Source organism: Hippocampus guttulatus, chromosome 6 (assembly GCF_054856545.1).
Source record: "Hippocampus guttulatus isolate MCC_2025c chromosome 6, RoL_Hgut_1.0, whole genome shotgun sequence".
In the NCBI taxonomy this organism is placed as follows: domain Eukaryota; kingdom Metazoa; phylum Chordata; class Actinopteri; order Syngnathiformes; family Syngnathidae; genus Hippocampus; species Hippocampus guttulatus.
In genome coordinates, this window is record NC_141266.1 from 18,189,370 (window position 1) to 18,208,111 (window position 18,742).

At 42.7% G+C, this 18,742-nt stretch overlaps 1 protein-coding gene across 1 annotated transcript in view; it reads left to right on the forward strand.

Annotated features, from left to right (window-relative positions):
* Window positions 1–14,821, forward strand: part of dgkb (diacylglycerol kinase, beta) — a 51,573-nt gene extending 36,752 nt beyond the window's left edge. The window contains exons 21-25 of the mRNA XM_086114340.1: window positions 7,265–7,355; window positions 8,430–8,625; window positions 12,462–12,582; window positions 12,954–13,014; window positions 13,973–14,821. Of these exons, the coding sequence (XP_085970466.1) occupies window positions 7,265–7,355; window positions 8,430–8,625; window positions 12,462–12,582; window positions 12,954–13,014; window positions 13,973–14,080 (577 nt within the window). The 3' untranslated portion in view covers window positions 14,081–14,821. The remainder of the gene's footprint in view (window positions 1–7,264; window positions 7,356–8,429; window positions 8,626–12,461; window positions 12,583–12,953; window positions 13,015–13,972) is intronic.
* The last annotated feature ends 3,921 nt before the right edge of the window (window positions 14,822–18,742 follow it).

Below are 18,742 nucleotides of genomic sequence, written 5' to 3' on the forward strand. Positions count from 1 at the left end.
AATAATGTCCAATCATGCCTGGGTATTTGATGACAAAAACATTTTCCATATGCCAACATGCACCAACGAACATCATAACACAACACACTACAAATTGCAGCATTATCATTATAGTCGACTCCAAAAAAAAAACGTTTTAATTTAACTTAACATTTTAATCCCGTATTGCATAGCCCGATGAATCCCTAATATAATGTCCGATCAGATGTACTGTAGCTACTTGTAGTAAGATATGTTAGCTCTTTAACCAAAATAACAATGCTGCTAACGTGAGGTCTAGTTACGTTACTATCTATGGCACTATCAAGCTACGCTAAGGTAACAAAGTGCTCCTGGTTGCACAGATTCAAGCACTTAGTCCCCACCCCCCCCCCCCCACCCCACCCCAAAAACTGTGAGACAGACGTGCTAACCGCTTGTTCGCCATTACTGGCAGTTTAAAAATAAATAAATAAATTGACCAACCCAGCTGATTTCTTCCCGTTGTGTTGCTGAAGTGTCGATCTTTACCAGCGCCTTGATGTCCCCTTGATATTTGGACTTTTATTTAAGGTCCTCAGACATCTAACGGCCTCAGTGCGTCCCACCCGGGACGCCCCACCCTCTCGGGGGCCCCCACGGGCCCCCTGGCCCCGGCTGTGCTGTGTAACCATCCCGAGTTAACCTTTCACGAAGGCGCAGGGAAGTCTGGGCATGCGGTGCTCTTTAGCATAATGAGCCGTGTTCATCAAAGCACTGGCGTGTGCTGGATGGGGTAACACCACAATGCCAAAATCTGTGTGTGTGTCTGTGTGCGTGTGTGTGTGTGTGTGTGCGTGCGTGCGTGCGTGTGCGCGTGTCCGTGTGCACGCGCACTCACATGGTAAGAATCAACCAGTGTTGTATATATATACACACACACACACACACACATTTGCACACACATTTGTGCCGCCCTCGGACCTCATTTGAGGTTGAAATCGTTTATGCGACCAAAGTGTCATCTATAATTAATGACCACTCGTGTGTAATTTAGAGGTATCTCACCTGTGGCCCCTGTCCCACACCTCAGTGGGAGCACACACACACACACACACACACACACACACACACGAGCGTGCACTCATTTAACCTCTCCTTCTGAAGCCACTTAACTTATCCTCAACCAGGCATGGATCAGCGTTCAAGACACACCAGTCAAAATGGGTAGCCCATTGATCCTTAAATCACTTTTAAATAAACATGTACAAAGAGACATCAGGATTTTTTTTTCTTTTAATACAGCGGTGACTTTTTCAAGCTATGACCTGTTGAAATATGTTTTTTCCTTTGACTCCCAAACAGAAATTTGGCAAATTGTGCTGAATTCCGCCAAAAAAGAGGCTGAAGGGTGTTTATTGCCACTCTAAACTGAAGTTTACCGTCAAACTAAAAACCTAAAACAGAGAGCAACTTTACCTTAGACTTATCCGCTAGCTTAATGGTAACAATATAAAAGCCTATGATTGGCTAACAAGTAGCATCGTTGTCGCTGTGCTCTTAAGCTTGAATCAGTTTTAACAAAAACGGTGAAGTAACACAAACAGACAATGTGACAATCATCACAGGTAAAAAAAAAAAAGGTTCAACATTGACTATTTTATATTTCATTTGATTCTAGGACTGTATGATTTTATAAAGTACACAATTGATAAATGACAAAAAAAAAATTTTTGGGGGGGGGGGGGTGGTTACGGGCTGGACGGCCGAATGTCATTTCCATTCATTTCATAGGGGAGAGGATGACTCCATGTGCAAATGTTTTGAGTTTCAAGCATGGTGACGGTCACAATTAAACTTGTATCTCAAGGCTCCTCTGTATACATTTTGATCCCTCGTATATTTTGATGAAAAATATCACAGACAGGTAATGAAGACACTGGGAACTTTTTTAAATGGTGAACAAAAGCAAAACATCATGATGTTGAGCCCATACGGTGAATTCCCGAGTGACCGCATATTGTGAATGGTCTTTAAAAAGTCTCAAATATAGCCCCCTGCTTTGAAAACAAAAGTAGGTTTCTTGTTCCCCAATGCAGCTGTGGTCGTTTCTCAAACTGCCAAGCAGACCTGGGAGTGCTACAGGCTGCACGGCACTCCAACACCACGGCGGCGCATTGATGCGGCACGCAAAGAGTTGGTTATGTCAATGCGATATTTATCACCTCTGATCAAGAAGAAATTAGTGCTGGAATAAGGTCGTAGATCACTGTGGGTTAGATTAAGTGTCAGTGGTGGAGAAAATCAATGGAGTCTGTATTGTGTTAAGTGCGTCCAGTGTAAAGTGCTCGGAAAGCTGCTTTGGCCTTCGGGCAGCTATGCCGAGCTCAAGTTGATCGCTTCTGAAACCCATTTGGACGACCGAGCAGCGATGGGATGATCGGGGATTTGAGATTTAGGCATGGATTCCGGAATAATGATCAGTTCAGTCCATATCTGCGGTTTTTGTCAATCAGTGAGTAAGTTGTTCTTCTCTTCTCTATTAAAAAACATTTTTAAAAAAACTCAACGCAACTGTATTTATATAGCACTTTCAAACAGAAAAAAACCCCAAAACACTTTACGTTAGCTTAATGCTAACATACGATGCAAAACACCATCGTTAGTCATGGTGTTAGTCACGCTAGAGGACGCTTTCCAACACCATTTCATAGTGAATGAGGCCCAAATGGCCTAGTAACTAGACTACTACTTCCACACACTTTATTTACCGTACTTTCCGCACTATAAGGCGCTTCGGCATATAAGGCACACCTTCAGTGAATGGCCCATTTTAAAACTGTTTTCAAATGTCGGGCGCAGCAAATTATAAGGCACATAGAATTGAAGCGACAGTAGTGGCTGCAACTGCATTAAGCATCCACTAGATGGTGCTAGGCGAAAGGGAATACAATACAATACAATACAGCTTTATTTATATTGCGCTTTCACAATCACTGCTGCTTTACGGAACATTTAAAATACTACGTCCAAGAAATCTGAATTATTGACCCATAAAAAAGATGCATCGGATTATAAGGCGCACTGTCGGCTTTTGCGAAAATTGAATGCGTTTAGGTGCGCCTTATAGTGCGGAAAATCAGGTGTTTGATCAATAAAAACCCAAAAGAAAAGCAACAGGACAACTAGTTTTTTATAACTAATTATTTTTCATTCTCATCAGATTCTAGTATTTTACAGGTCGGTAAATTTGAAACGGCAGACTTTTGTTTGGATAGGCAGCTGCGGTCATTGTTTCATTCTCTGTTTTCACTTGACACGGGGATTTGACTTGAACAGCTGATATCGTGTGACCAACCCAAGCAGCTGTCAACATCCGCTTTGCATCGATACACTGCAGGTCCATTCACACCCGTTGTTGGTTTTGAGGTTTGCTCCTGCATTATGATTTGAGCGGCATTGTTTTTGCCTCCTCATCGCTCCCACGGGAAGCATCATTAAGTTTGCATGACGTCCTGTGGAGATGCAGCAGCTTTGAGGGAACGGGGTTTTATCTTGTCTTCGTCTATCTCAAAGTAGTGATGGATGAATAAATGATCATTTGTAGTTTATTTGTCAGGATTATTTTGTTATTTTTGTCATCTTTAGAGACTTCCAGAGTTCAAAGTGCTGTTTGCTCACATGAATAACAAGGCTTGCTAACAGCAACCCACCGTACGGGTGGTTTGGCACCTGCGGATTTGCATATTGTTGTTTGTTTTGTGTTCTCTATTTTTGCCCATTTTTCACTGAATGTTTATCTGCGTTTTTTTTCAAGATTTTATTTTTTTTTCCAATTTAATTTAATTTATTTTATTTCTATTATCAACGGTACTCACTGTCATATATTCCCTATCCTCTACGAAGAACGACCTATATTACTGTGCTGACTGAGAAGTTCCATGTATCACCATGCAAATTGTATTTTTTATATCATATAGCCCCAAGGTGACCAAAGCACACACAGCAGAAGGAGCAGCGCAGTGTTCATTGCAATGAAGCGAAAATGTTGATATAAAATACAATAATTGGAGTGATACTTTTCTTATTAAAAAAATTTGGGGGGGGATTTTTTTAAAGGGAAACTGGAACACATGAATGTCTTTTTAATTCATTTCAGTGGTGAATGAACATCTGCGATGCACGTGTTTTGAGATACAAGCATGGTCAGTGAAAAAAATTACTCTCGTATTTCAAGGAATCACTGTAATTTTGTGAATGTTGACGTTTAGAAAAAAACTGCAAGGGGGGAAGTCTGTTTGATAGATTGTTCTTTTTTTTAAGTCGCCTAGCGCAATCTCAAAGTATCATAATATTGGCTGACATGCTAACCCGAAATGCACTACTCTTGCACCCTGAATGTGCATTCATATCTTTGTGACCCCGAAAAAGATGCACATCATTACCTTGAACTCGGATAATTAAGACATCTTGTCATTAGTGCAGGAACAAGCCCACTGCCAGTCTTTGTGACGGATCCTGTGTTTGACGTCAGTCGTCGAGGAACAAATGACAATCCGATCCCGCTGCTAATTATCTAATGAACATGGACGCCGGGTGATTTGTTGCTATGGTGTTAGCTTGTTAGGTTAAGTGGTGCGAATTGTCAGGAGTGGTCCTCCTGTCATACTCTGTCTTTTGCCGCTTGCTTGTGGATCCCCATGACTAAATTGGGGTCAATAGGTACGGATTTGCCAAGTAACAAAACATGCAGGTGCTGAAGGGCCACATTTGATGGAAAATATCTAAAAGTGTTTATGTGAATAATAAACGAATAATCCATGCTCTGTTTTAACTATATTTGTAGGTCAGTTTTATTTATTTTTTACCAATATTTGGATTTGCTTGTTTACAATCAAATCGGATTATTTAAGGAGATGAATGATGACAATGAAAATGATTCATGAACCAATTGAAACAGGCAGGCTAAAACAATGCTTAATTAAACATAAAAAAATTACTTTTATAGAGTAATTGTTTATAATAAATTCAGTTATAGGGTAAGTTTGAAATGATTTATCTTGGGCTCTGTTTTTTTTGTATCTTACAATAACCTGGCATTTGAACAAGGGTGTGCAGACTTTTTATACCCACTTTATCCACAGGTTGTAGTAGACAGCAGCTCATTTTTCACTCGCACCTGCCGGCCACGTGGCTCATTTGCCCCACAAATCACCGACCATCGCTTTTGAATACGCTGTCCTGATTTGTGTACGTCCCAACACGCTCTGTCCAGTGGTGCCCGTTCACCTCAGTCCGCCGCCTTCCCTCTCTTCCCATCCCGACTGACCGTACAATAAATCAGCTGAGTCCCTCTACCTTGCAAGTAGACTTTATGAAAGCCCATCTATAAAGTGGCTAAATGGTCCTGACAAAGGTCCTAATGATGGAATCAATAATTCAGCGATTGTTCCTCTGCTTATACTAATACATCCCCCTCATCTGAGCCATTCTTTACTGCATTCACTTCTGCGTGTCAGCATTGCTGTTTATTTATTTATTTTGGTCCTTCACAGTGGAAGATAAATAGCATTCCGCTGTTTGTCGTCTCTCGTAAAGATGAAAACTCTTCTGTGAAATTAGAATTCCTGCCTCAGATTAGTGTAAAACCGACCTTCTGAACGTAGACTATTCCGTATCGATCAATAGCTCAGAATGTCCCAAAGTGGAGTACCGCAAGGGCCACTGTTCGGACTTCTGTTATTCAAAACCCAATTTTGGGGTGTCAAATTTGTTTTTGTCATGGGCCAAACGTAGTTATGGTTTGCCTCGAAGAGCTGTTATAGCTGTGAAAATCATATAATTATGTATATTACAGACTGTATACCTTCATCTGATTACATATCGTCACTTTCCGCCAGAGACCTCGTATGTATGAATATGGTCAAATTATCCCCCCCCCCCCCCAAATAACTACTAATGGTCCATCTCCACTTCGTCTGGTATTTTTATGCAAGGTTACCCAATTTAAAGCGCCGTAAATAGCTTGAAAAAAAAACATTGCCACTCTTGATGTCTTATGTCTGACAATTGTTGAAAAACGACTGCCATTTCCTCCTCCTGCAGGTGGTGTACTTGTCACCTGTATTTAATATCTGCATGCTGAGGTTTTATTTATTTATTTATTTTAGCCCAAAACGAGTGAAAAGAGTAAAGTTAGCTACATTGAAGTTGTTTAAAATCGATCGTCATGATGCTTCGTTGCAGAAGGACCCTCGTGGGTCACAGAGATAAGTCTCGGTTTTATATTCATATCCGCTGAATCGAAGGGGTTCCTTGGCTTATTGTTTTATTTATTGCGTCACTCGTGGCTAAAGAAGATTAAGAAGGTGTTTCTGAAGATGTAGCACAAACGTTTGCTTTTGTGACATATTTAAGGGCTTTTTGCATGGTGGGGGATCAACACGAACAACACGAAACAAGCTGTTTTGGATTTTGGGGGATTTCCTGAAAAGTTTTGACCGTACAAGGATTCCGTTCGATGGCAACAATAAACAGAATTCGATTTGATTATGCTCTCTCGCAATGGTGCCCAACCACTGGCCCTTCTCCCGTTACTGGTCCGCAGGCCATTTGGTACTTGGGCCTCATCGATACGGAGCATATGTGCCCCAAATGTACGTTATCACCTGGGCAGGAATATTCCTTTCATCCTCATTTGTCAACTGAGTTAATAAATTACAAATAATAAAATGAGCTTCATTTTGAGATTTCATATTCGAATGAACTGTTTGGCATATGGTACAAAAATTGTATGTCAAATGTGGCCCTTGTGTGCAACCGTTTTCCCCACCCTGATATGATACGAGTGTAAGAGTGTATAGACAGATGGTGAGGTCATTGATCGTCAGTTTTAGCAAAGGAAGCCAGCGGGGGGCAGCCCCTCCCCCCAGATCCACCTCCAACGCCCCACCCCCACCAGTCCTCTGTTAATTGCAAGGTGCACACAGATGACCCTCCTTCGCCTTCTTATCTCGTCCTCAATGGCGTGCACCGATGGTCCACGTACTGCCTCTCAACGCCTTCTTAACCACATTCATCATCATCATCATCATCATCATCCCTCAATATGTGACGAATGGAGCGCAATCTTGTATTCCGTGGTGATTCATAATGCGCTGATCACGGGAGTGCGTTTCCTTTCTGCTGTTTAGGAAATCCCTTTTCACAACAGATACGCCTGTTCAGATGCTTTGGCTTGTCACGAGATTGATGTCTTGTCTGCTGTTCAGCCTCTGTGCCTTTTGCTTTCCCTTTGCTCTCCCAGAACAAAGAACAAGCTGTGGTACTTTGAGTTCGGCACTTCGGAGACGTTCTCGGCCACGTGCAAGAAGTTACACGACTTCCTGGAGGTTGAGGTGAGTACGGCCCATTGCCAGTCGCTTGGCCGAGAAAATGGTCAATTTGAGTCTGTCATGGGAGGATTCAAGATCCACCTGTAATATGATCAAATGTCCAATATAACGATCCTGATAAAATAACATTTTGAAAATAGGTGGACTCTTCCCACACGCTTCAACCACATTGAAGCTCATTAAAACACACATTTAAAATCTTTTTAACACCTGGTTTCACTGTCTTGCTGTTAATTATGCTGCATGTCTTCCAGTAGACCTCAGTGCTGCCCAGCATAATGTGGAACGACACTGACTGTGCAAGTCAGAATTTATAGATGCCTGTATAATATAAAAACACACTTGCTTGTAAATAGCAATAATTTGAGGGGGGCCACGACGAACCGCGATATAGCTGACCAGCTCGTTTTCCAGGAATAGATCAGACTTGTGCTAATTCCACTGCTCCGAAAATGTGCAAGTGAAGGGCCTCGGCACATGCTTCCCATTAGACTTAGTTGCTGCACAAAGGTAATTAGCCCTCCGCAACCCCGCAGAGTGTGATACACAAATGAGAATCAAGATACAGTTCTTTTTTAAAGCGTCTTATTCATTTGGACTAGAAATGTGGACTACTACGACTATATATATACAGTATATATATGTATATATATATGAAATTCATCCATCCATCCATTTTCTGATCCGCTTTATCCTCACAAGGGTCATGAGCATGCTGGAGCCTGTCCCAGCTGTCTTCGGGCAATATGCAAAGGACACGTTGAACCGGTTGACAGCCAATCGCAGGGCACACAGAGATGAACATCCATCCGCGCTCACACTCACACTTAGGGACAATTTTGAGTGTTCAATCAGCCTGCCATGCATGTTTTTGGAATGCGGGAGCAAACCGAAGTACCCGGAGAAAACCCACGCAGGCCCGGGGAGGACATGCAAACTCCACACAGGAGCTGGAATCGAACCCGGTACCTCTGGGCTGTGAGGTGGACGCACTAACCACTGGTCCAGCGGCACACACGCACGCACACCCATAAATTGTCTAATTGTCACCCTTCTCCTGTGTTCTTGTGCTGAAAGTGTGACGGCGTGACCGTGGACCTGAGCGCCGTCTCCCTGGAGGGCATCGCCATCCTCAACATTCCCAGCATGCACGGCGGCTCCAACTTGTGGGGCGAAAGCAAGAAGAGGAGGGGTCACCGCAAGGCGGCCAAGAAGGGCCTGGACAGGAGGACGCCTTTGACCGATCCCAAGGAGCTCGTGTTTGCAGTTCAAGGTGAGAGCAAAAGAATGGAAACATTCAACACCAAACTTGGGACCCCAAAACTTTTCACGAGTGTATGAATATTTCAAGGGTGACAAGGTGAATCACAGCGAGCGGCTTTTGTTTGCGACACGGAGGTAAAACAGTGTCACTATTTGGAACTGTCACTTGCGTATTAATGGCCCTGCGAGGACAGCGGAGGACAGGCGCAGTTAATCGGAGCAGACTCCCACGGCTCCATTTACGTCAAAAGGACGGCCGTCACTTGGAATCTGTGATTGGCCCAAAACCAAAGGGGAACTGTGGCTAACTGCTAAAAGTGGTGAGAGACTTAAAATGGCTCTAATTTTCTATCACAATAACACCAGTTGAAATGGAAAACATTGAGAGAGGAAGCTGACAAAACGTTGCAGAAACAAGCAGGTTCATTTAGTCCACATCATGTTGATTGCCTCAAAATATTCTGCCATAAAAACACAAAATAAAACATAGAACTCAGAATCCGAAGTTTGCTGGAGGTCCATTAGCGGAAATCCAAAAATTAAATCAGAGTAGAATTAGTTCGCTGTCTAACTAGAAAGGCGAAAAAAATGTACAAATATATCACTGATGCTGAAATGTGGTGCAGGACCGTTGTGAACTGTGAAAAACCGGCAGTTTATTCTGACATGTACTGCCAGAGAAACTGAGAACAATACATGACTGAAAAAAAGTGACAGTAATGCGCATCTTAATCGACACCCAGCTTGTTTTCTACAAAGCTTGGCTGCCATAGAATGACACAACAAAACAATAAGAATCTGAGGTTTTTAACGCCGGACCAGGAGCAGAAGCTTGGAAGTTCGTTTGCACCACAATTAGCTTTGCTGCTATCAAAAAACAAAAACAAAAACAAAAAAATCATGAAATTAAACATTACGAACAAAAGCTTACGTTTGGTGAAGGATCCACATGGACAAAAAAACGTTGCCAAAACCTGCAACCAGTTTTCTTGCCTGAGTGGGCACAAAGACAACAAACGAAACCTTAAAAATAAGAAGCTGAAGTCGGGGACCATTTGGAGAAATTACAAGACCACGATTATTTTTCTCGCCCTAAACGGGCTTCCACAGATTTAATTCAAACAATCGCAGAAAAAGCGAAAGTTTGCGACCAGTGTGGACCTCCAAATTGATTCAGACCCAACAAGCGTCCATGCCCTCCCCCCGAAAAAGGTGCATTTAGTGGTAAACACACACAAGTGCATTAGCCAGAGGGGGCGTAGTCGAGCACGACACATGGATCAAACAGTTGGCAGGTTTTAGTGTGTGTGTGTGTGTGTGTGTGGATGCGGGCATACTCGTGTTTTTGTGTGTGCGTGTGTGTGCAGCTGACCTTTCTGGAGCTGTTAAATCACCCTGCTGGCGACGCCAGGAGACAAGCCCCTCAGGTGGAAGGGAATGGCTACGGAGTGAATTATTTACAATGGGAGCCAGGTTTTTTTTTTTTTTTTTGCACACTGTGGGTGGAGTGTGTTGTTTTGGGACTGATGCCCCATGACAAGACCCTTGTGAAGAGCTCATTGGAGAACAGGTCGCCGCAGAAATCTTCCTCCCGCTTGAGTCGGACTTGACGGGCTTGCCGATGCCTCGACAGCAGATAAAGAGCTTCTTTTGTCTGACATCAAGTGGAGGACAGAGAGAAGTTTTAGTTGAGATGATTGAGTTGAGATTAATTCTCCTGCTCTAAAATTCTCTCCTTTCTGTGGCAGCCTTTTAGGCAGCCACGACTTGCTGCACAATTTTAGTTCACGGGCATCCCACTCTAAACGTCGGTTTCTTCTCGCAATGTTCTATTTCGTATTTTTGCGGCAGCCTTTTTAGACAGCAAACCCAAATTGAGCTGCCTCAGTCATCGTATTTCTATGGCAGCCCCTTTAGTCAGAAAATAGTTCGGTATGAATCTGAATAAAATCCCTTCTTGGTACTAAGTGTTAGTTCACAGTGGCCCCACCCTTTTTTTTTTGAGTATACCATGACTCCCCACTTAACTCATTCAATCCCAGCCATTTTCACTGGAGCAACCCCCTCAATCCCAGCATTTTACTGGATTTTGACTGATCTTGCAAGACCCACCGAATATTTGGTTTGAATGCGATATAAACATGGAGCCTACCAAAATAAAAGTTTGGACTCTTTCAGCAGAAAAAAAAATTTTTTTCATTCTTCAGCAATCGACATCACAAAATGACTACGTTTCATGAAAATGGCGATTCCTGGACAAAAAAAAAAAAAAAAGAGAAAAGGAGCTTTTTGTAAAAGCATGCATTTCAAGCACGTGAGGCACCACTGCCACCTACTGGTCGCTTTTTTTATACATGATTTACGATGCAAACGGCTTATTCTCATTCACAGATTGCATCAGACCCTCCTCTCTGACGCAAAAAAAAAAACTTAGACGTACAAGTACGTCCTTGGTAGGCGGGGCCTAATTTTAAAAAGACATACAGGTACGTCTTGTGGAATGAAAGAGTTAAGCAGCAAGTAGGTCTGACTTGACTTGCTTGTTGCTGTCGTTCACACCAACTCAGTCGAAATAATTCTTTGCCAGTTATTTTAGGGAGCAAAGTAATTCTGGTCGATGTCAACCTGCTTCCAGTCCAGTTGGTGTTCATTATGGTCCCGCACCAAAATGCCAGCTTTTTCTCAAAAATATTTTTTTGCATTTCTATGGCAGCCTGTTTAGTCAGCTAGCTATGACTTCATCTGTTCCCCTGGCAGAATGTCTCTATTCCCACACTGCTATTTTGAATCTTTGTTGCCTGGGGCTAGAAAAAGAATCACTGCCCGTGGGGACACAGTGCACGTCACCTGCGTGAAAGCGTTTGCACTCGGGTGAGAAAGCGGGGGAAGGGGGGCAGGGGGGGGGGGGGGCCCGATGTCATCCGTGTATGTACACACAGTGTGACCCTGAAAAGCAGCTCACTCACAGCCCCAGATAGAGAGCGACGCCTGTCCATCACCATGGTGACGGTTGCGACAACAACAAACAGCCACAGGAAAGCAGACGCGACAGGTTTGGAGCAGCCGGTCCACAACCTCGCACGCATCCAGAGAGCCTGAAGAAAAAAAAAAGCAACAGAAAGAGTGGGTTTCAATTAATGTGAACGCACTCCCAACCGGGAAGGCAGCGGCTCTTTAATTCGAGGAGGGAAGCGTCGGAGGCTGAAGCAGATGGGACCCGGCGTGACACCCAGCCTCCAACAGGGCCAAAATCAATACACATCAGTGCAAATTAATAATGATATGATCACAAGATTGCCTGACATTGCCGGTGCAATCTAATTAATTGACGCACTGCTGTTCGTAACTCGCCGTTTACGTGTCTCAGATGCAGATGTCGACAAGTGATGAGCGGCGGTATCTTTTGTTGTCTTACACCTGACTTTTCTCAAGACTGTGTGTTTGTGTGGAACACTTTTTTTTCTTTTTCTTTTTTTTGTGGGGGGGGGAAGCGGGGGCCATAGAGGGGGGTTAGGATGTTCCTCTCCAATAAAATACAATTTGACATGCATCTCAATAGGGGTAGGATATGTTTCAAGGGCGGTTTGATTTTCAAGTCATTTTCCAATCTGCTTTATCCTCAAAAACGATTTTCTGATTCAAATCTTTTTTTTTTTTTTTGTTACACCACTAGTCACTATTTTTGTCCTAAATAAAGAAAAAAGTTGCTTTTGGACAGCAACTAGATGGGTTGGAATTCACCAACTGTTTTTTAGTTCACAATTGTCCTCCATCAAGCTTCATCTCTCAAGTTTCCATATATTTCTATGGTGGCTTTTCTCCACTGACCACATTTCTGTGTTTCAGACCTGTCCGATCAGTTGTTGGAGGTGGTCGGGCTGGAGGGAGCCATGGAGATGGGACAGATCTACACCGGTCTGAAGAGCGCCGGAAGACGCCTGGCACAGTGCTCCTCCGTCACCATCAGGTTTGTGCGAATCCTCAAGAGAAAACGGGATTTCTTTTTGTGGCAGCCTGTTTAGGTATTTCCAATTTGGCCTAAATTAACAATCTGACTGCTGCTGAATTCTTTGAAAAAGGTTCCACACAAAACTTCAAAGAATTTCTTTGGCAACCCGTTGAGGCAGAAAGCTATTTTGGTCAAAATTAACCTGCTGGGTAATTCTCCGATGGTTCTGCACCAAACCAAAAATTCTGTTTCCTCTTGACATATTTTATGAAGCATTTCTATGGCAACCCGTTTAGGCAGCCACTGGCTAAATTACCAGCATCAAAGCCAACAAACTCCATTTTCACCATTTCAGCCTTGAATTGATAACTTTGAATTCTCTCTTGCAGGACCAGTAAATCACTTCCCATGCAGATTGATGGTGAACCTTGGATGCAGACTCCATGCACTGTAAGTTGTTATTTTTTCCATGCATTTTTTGTCTGTGCATTTGGCCGATCGGAAGACAAAGAAATGACCCAAGCGACAAACTTGTATCTCGACAAAGTCGTGACAAGAATATTTCCTATCAGAAAAAAAAGGCCAGTCTGCAAAATGATCTCGCTGCGTATTGCTGTGGAGAAGACGTCACATTCTGAAACTTTTGATTTCATGTCAACTTTATACGTCGTTGAATTTGCGCCAAACAGATTCGACAAAATCATATTTGGATGGTGGCTAATTTGTGCTACGCAAGTCGTAAAAGTGAAAGAATAATTAACATCCATTAGTGCAATCACACGTGAAAAGAGCGTAACATCTCGCAACCTGTTCATCAAAGCCAACGAGAAACATGTCAGACGTCGCTCAGAAATGCAAATGCCCTGACAGACACTCGTCAATATGTTTATTCATGCGGCGGCATTTGCATACTTGTTGTTAATAATTAGTGGGTTAACATCCCATTTGGACTGTGATGTTTTCTGCGAGCGTTGAAACAACGCACGCCGCGTGAAGAAGGAGCCGGCGTGGAAATCGCTGGAAGAACCCTCGCGGCCGCTCGTTTGGTCACGCTACGCCTCGCCGGGCTGCGGATGGAAATGCGTGCCGCGCTTTCAGCCTTGAGAGGCCCGTCGTGATTAAAAGACAAAACGAGCTCAAACAAGGTGTTTCACTGTGGAAAAGTGAGGAAGAAAAACACTCATGTCGCGTGGAGACAGATGTGAGCGTGAAATTGTGTAACGGTAACAAAAGGACATGAAAAGAAGACTCTTGCTCGTACGGTTCTCCAAACAAAATGCAACTCTCAATTTGGAATTGCGTCTACTGATTGCGAAAACAAAATCCGATACACACCTACAGCGGGATCGCGGCCAATGAACGGCTATTAAAACCAGACACCCGGAATGTCTGCACTTATTTTTGCCAGATCGAGATCATCCACAAGAACCAAGCGCCCATGCTGATGGGTCCTCAGCAGAGCCGAAGCTTCTTCTCCACACTGGTGAAGAGAAGGCGGGCCGAGAGCAAAGACTGATCCTTGGAACCGTTTCACAGGTCCTCGAAGTCCTCGTCAGAAGTGAAAAAATAAAAAATTAACCCGCGGGCCGATCCCCGACTCTCTCGGACCGTTCGGTGATGCGTGGGGCTCGTGTGGTTGCCTGCTTGATAGCCCAGTGTGCCGTAGCAAAGTGTCGGTTCTACCACGTGGGTCTCGGAGCGCTGTTTCGAGCCACACTTTTTTTTTTTTTTAATTATCATTGTTGGGCTACGGCGGAAGAATGTGTTTTGTCATGAGGCCGCCGCACATGTATTTTTACAGTCGTACCTTGGCTTGTCAGCCCTTGCAACTTCCCCGTTTTTCAAGTTACGAGGCGTCGATTGGTCGATATTTTTATGCTTTGTGCTGTGCACCACAAATTGACTTGCTCGCTATGTTGCCGCCTGAATGAAGACCGTTCTTTCCAAATCTGTGTTCTGTGATGATGTAAGTACCAAAACCTATTGAAAAAAAAAAAGAAGAATGGATGAAACTTCCAAGTCAAGGTAACACTGTATTAATTTATGCATTGTCATTATTTTGTATATTATTTATTTTTGTGTGCTTCTGATGTGATTATTCTTGGCATTTGGCTCACTCCTGCCAGTCGTCATTGATTGTTCAGAAGAAGAAAAAAAAATACATGCATGCCACTTCTTTTGCAGGAACGGACGACTGAGTTTTAACCAGGTACCGCTACTCGGGTTTTATTTGAGTGGATAAAGCAGCCCAAATGACTTTCCTGTGCAGACGTTCCATTAAGAAGGTAACATGCCTTCATTGATTTATGTTCAGTGATTTTTGTTCAGTTCATTCATGCAAACACACACACACACACGCACACACACATACAATGATGATCAAATAGGGTTTGTACGTACCAGCCAACGCCAAATAAGACATTTGGGTGAGTGCCTTGGCTTTAGGGTGATAATTCATTTTACGTTGTGTCCAGTCAGGGAACCAATTGCACAAGTATTTTCTTTTCTATAACTGCGATATTTAAAATGAAACAAAAAAAACCTGCTTGTGCTAAATATGCCAATAAATGAAAGATTGTCAAACTAAATATTGTATACAATAAAATAAGAAACAGAAACCAAAATACAGTACAGCAAAATCTCTTTTCTTTTTGAATAAATATTACATAACATCTTAAATGCCACCTCAATATGTTCTCTTTTTGGGGAAATGAGTAAAATAATGTTTCTCATAAAAGTATTGATTAATTTGTAGCAGCTATATATTTTTAGGAAAGTGCCCCTTAAATAATTTGTCTTCCTCGGATATAAACGAATGTATACAATTAAATAAAACATATTTATTCACATAAAGCGGTTTTAAGTCATTTTATGGCAATGCAACACAAATTTGTTGTCTTAACAGTAAAATTGGAAAGTGAAATTGAAAGTTTACAGTTTGCCAGTCGAGTGTAATACCATAAAAACAATGCAGGAAAAAAAATCATACATACGTTCAACTTAATATTTATTCATTTTATTAAGTAGTTGAATTTTTTTTTTCCCAAGAAAGTGCCACACCAATGTGTTTTGTTTGATGGAAACAAACGATGCAGACAAGTTTCATCGTGTCAGTATTTCATGAAAAATGATGTAACCTACCCACCGACGATTTCAGAATCTAGCGCATTTCCACAATCACTGCTTACCCTTTTAATAGACACCACACCGGGTGTGTCATCCACTTTGTAAAAAATTCAGTGCCTCTCTCAAACAGATAAGCCCCTTTTCACCAAAGGGCAGTCAGCGTCATTATGTCGCTCGCGTAGACTCTGTCGTTCATACGCGGACATAAAACAACAGCTAACTTGCCTGAGCCCATTTCAACTCTGTGCTAACCGGAGCAACAAACCCTATTGAGGCATGTAAACAGGCATCTCGAATGAATTCAAGTCTGGAAGTTGACCCTAAGTTATGCGGTACACTATTCAAGATGATCGTATGTTATACGGTGACAAATTTGGTCGTGTGTGTTGATGATCCGGGAGAGCTTGCGATTAGCATAAATTGTAATACACAGCTAACATTGTTTTATATTGATCAAAAGAATGTGTTCTAGTCAAGGCCTCCTAGCAAATAGAGGCCCGCACTTGAGAAAATAAATACACCCCCTGTGGCTTAATTGCGGAAATGAGTTGTTATTATGTTGTCTGATGTCTTCATTTGGGGACGATGGCCACAGTGTGAGCAGCATGGCGTGCGCCTGATAAATGTCGTCCTTGCACTCCTGCATGTTTTTTTTCGGCACTTTTAAGTGTGAGAAACTAGTCTTTGGTTTGTATTTTTGAACACGTTGGGTTTTTTTCTTCTTCTTCTTCACTCTGGAAAATACTGCCACGTGTTATTTTGCCTGAGAGGGGATCAAAATGCCTGTTGATGTCAACTAAGATGAAGACGATAATGCTGTAATTAAATTGTCAAAATTAAAACAAAAACTTGTTTGACATGATTTTTAGTATTTGTTCATTATCTAGTAATGTCTGTCCAGTCGTCATTAGAGTCATGGATGAACAAGAGCTTATCCCGTACTGCCTTTGGGCGAGAAGCGGTATATACCGCTTCCACAGTACACGATTGTTGTCTTTGCATTATTGGACATGACGTTTTAAAGACCAAACTGAAGTATCTGTTTGCGCCGTTGACCTTGTTCCACTGGTATGAATCTTTTAAAACTAGCGTCAATCAGAATAGCAGAAGCTAGCAAGGCTCACCGCTACGGCCTTTCGCTACCATCTTAATTCTCGGACCGGCGCAGATGTTAACACTGTGTTGCCTTGTTGACTGAACATTTTACTTTACGCGATTAGTCGACGAATCAGTCAGCTGATACAAAAACAAATACCACACTGGCGCTAAGATCTGAACTCGGAACTAATGGACTCTATCAGCAGACATGCTAACCATTGTTCTCACATGCTAGCCATTATAATGGTATCTCAAGTTAAATGCAATTCCAAAAGAAAGTGTGAAAACACATGACAAATTATCGAATATATCACATCGACGTGTAAATGCACAGTTACAGTACGATACTGTGTCACTGGGAATCTAAGAAAAGTTCAGGCTATTAAATGGTGGTTGCCTCAGTCAAAATATCTAGAAACATCTCTCGGTAGCGTGCAATACTTAAATATTTTTTCCTCCATGTTGTCTGGCGCAACACTCTGGCTGTTGGCCGTGTCAGGTGGCGTTTCAGCGAGTGCAGTTCGCCTTCATGTTGCATCTGCATCACCCGCCTCGGCTAACGCAGACTCACCTGGATCCAAGATGGCAGCATCGGACCACTTCCGATGCGTCCGCCTTTCAGATGGAGTGTTGGATGTAAAGATAGGATCCGGTCTTCAGACGTGAACGCTGCAAACTTCAATTCAGTGAGGTCAGTAGCCCTTTTTAGAATGCCACCTGATTCACTCTTTTGCAATAAGATCCGCGTGAATCCAGTCATTGCCGCCTTCGGATACGACGGGGACATCGGGTAAGAGGAAACGTCTATTTCTCTTCTCAACAAAACTGGTTGATCAGAGTATTCTATCCAAAAAGAAAGTTGAAGGGAAAAAAAAGTGCCTGATGATCACGATAAGCTAATATTTAAGCTAATAATATTAGCTCACTGCCACTATTGATTGTTTTTTATTTTTCTGTCCTTCATAATCATGATATAATTATATACTGTAGCTATACGCTGATTCACATGTCCAGACATCTCGTGTTTAAGTGACAACGTCCAGGTTATGATTTCTGATTACAAAATGCAAACATTTGCTGAGATTTATTGGGTGGCTGAAACGAATTACTAGCATTTCCATTGATTTCAATGGGGAAAGATGATTTGACGTTTGAGGGTCCAAGTGGAAATGTATGAAACGCATACAAGATATTCCTTGATTTATCCAAATAAAGCAAATGAGGGCAGGTTGGTTGGAAGTCAGAATGTGTTTTGTGCAATAAAACAAACGCTTGTTTCTCAATCAGCCATCTTTTAAGTACACATTCGCCTGGAACTCTTTGAGGTTGCAACCGGTACAATCCAAGCGAGATGAATCCGATTTCCCACTTGTCTGGAATGCATTATAAATACTGGACAACACACGTGTGGTTGGAGGGAGCTCCAAAAAAACCTAATGAGCAAGACAACAAGAAAATAGCATGAAACAACACTTAATATAATGTTGACAACAAAAACACAGACCCTGACAAATGCAGTGTAAATGTGTTTATTTCCTGAAGGAAAAGAACTACTAACTATTACAATGTCATTCAAACGTCGTGACCACAAAGACATGACCAAGAACCACACTGCCGGTTTGGAGAGGGGGTGTGAGTGTCAGGAGTGGCCCTTGGTGTTGCAGGTGATAACTTTCTTCAAATGTCTCCATCACGGTTGCCGTCATTGTTCAGGTCAGCCGCCTGTGGAGGACGTTGACAGTCAGGCAGAGAGGAGGAGTTGTGGCTGGTGGTTGGTGTTGTTGGGGGGGGGGGGGGGGGTACTCCACGAGGCCACGCGGAGGCGACGCCAGGCGGCCAAGTGTAGAGCAGCAGTGCACTTTGAGCAAGCCCGGCGTGCGCGCATCTTCAAGCCGCTTTTGCAACGCGTTGCACCCGCCTGGAAAACCGTAAGTACTTTTCACACCTTTTCACT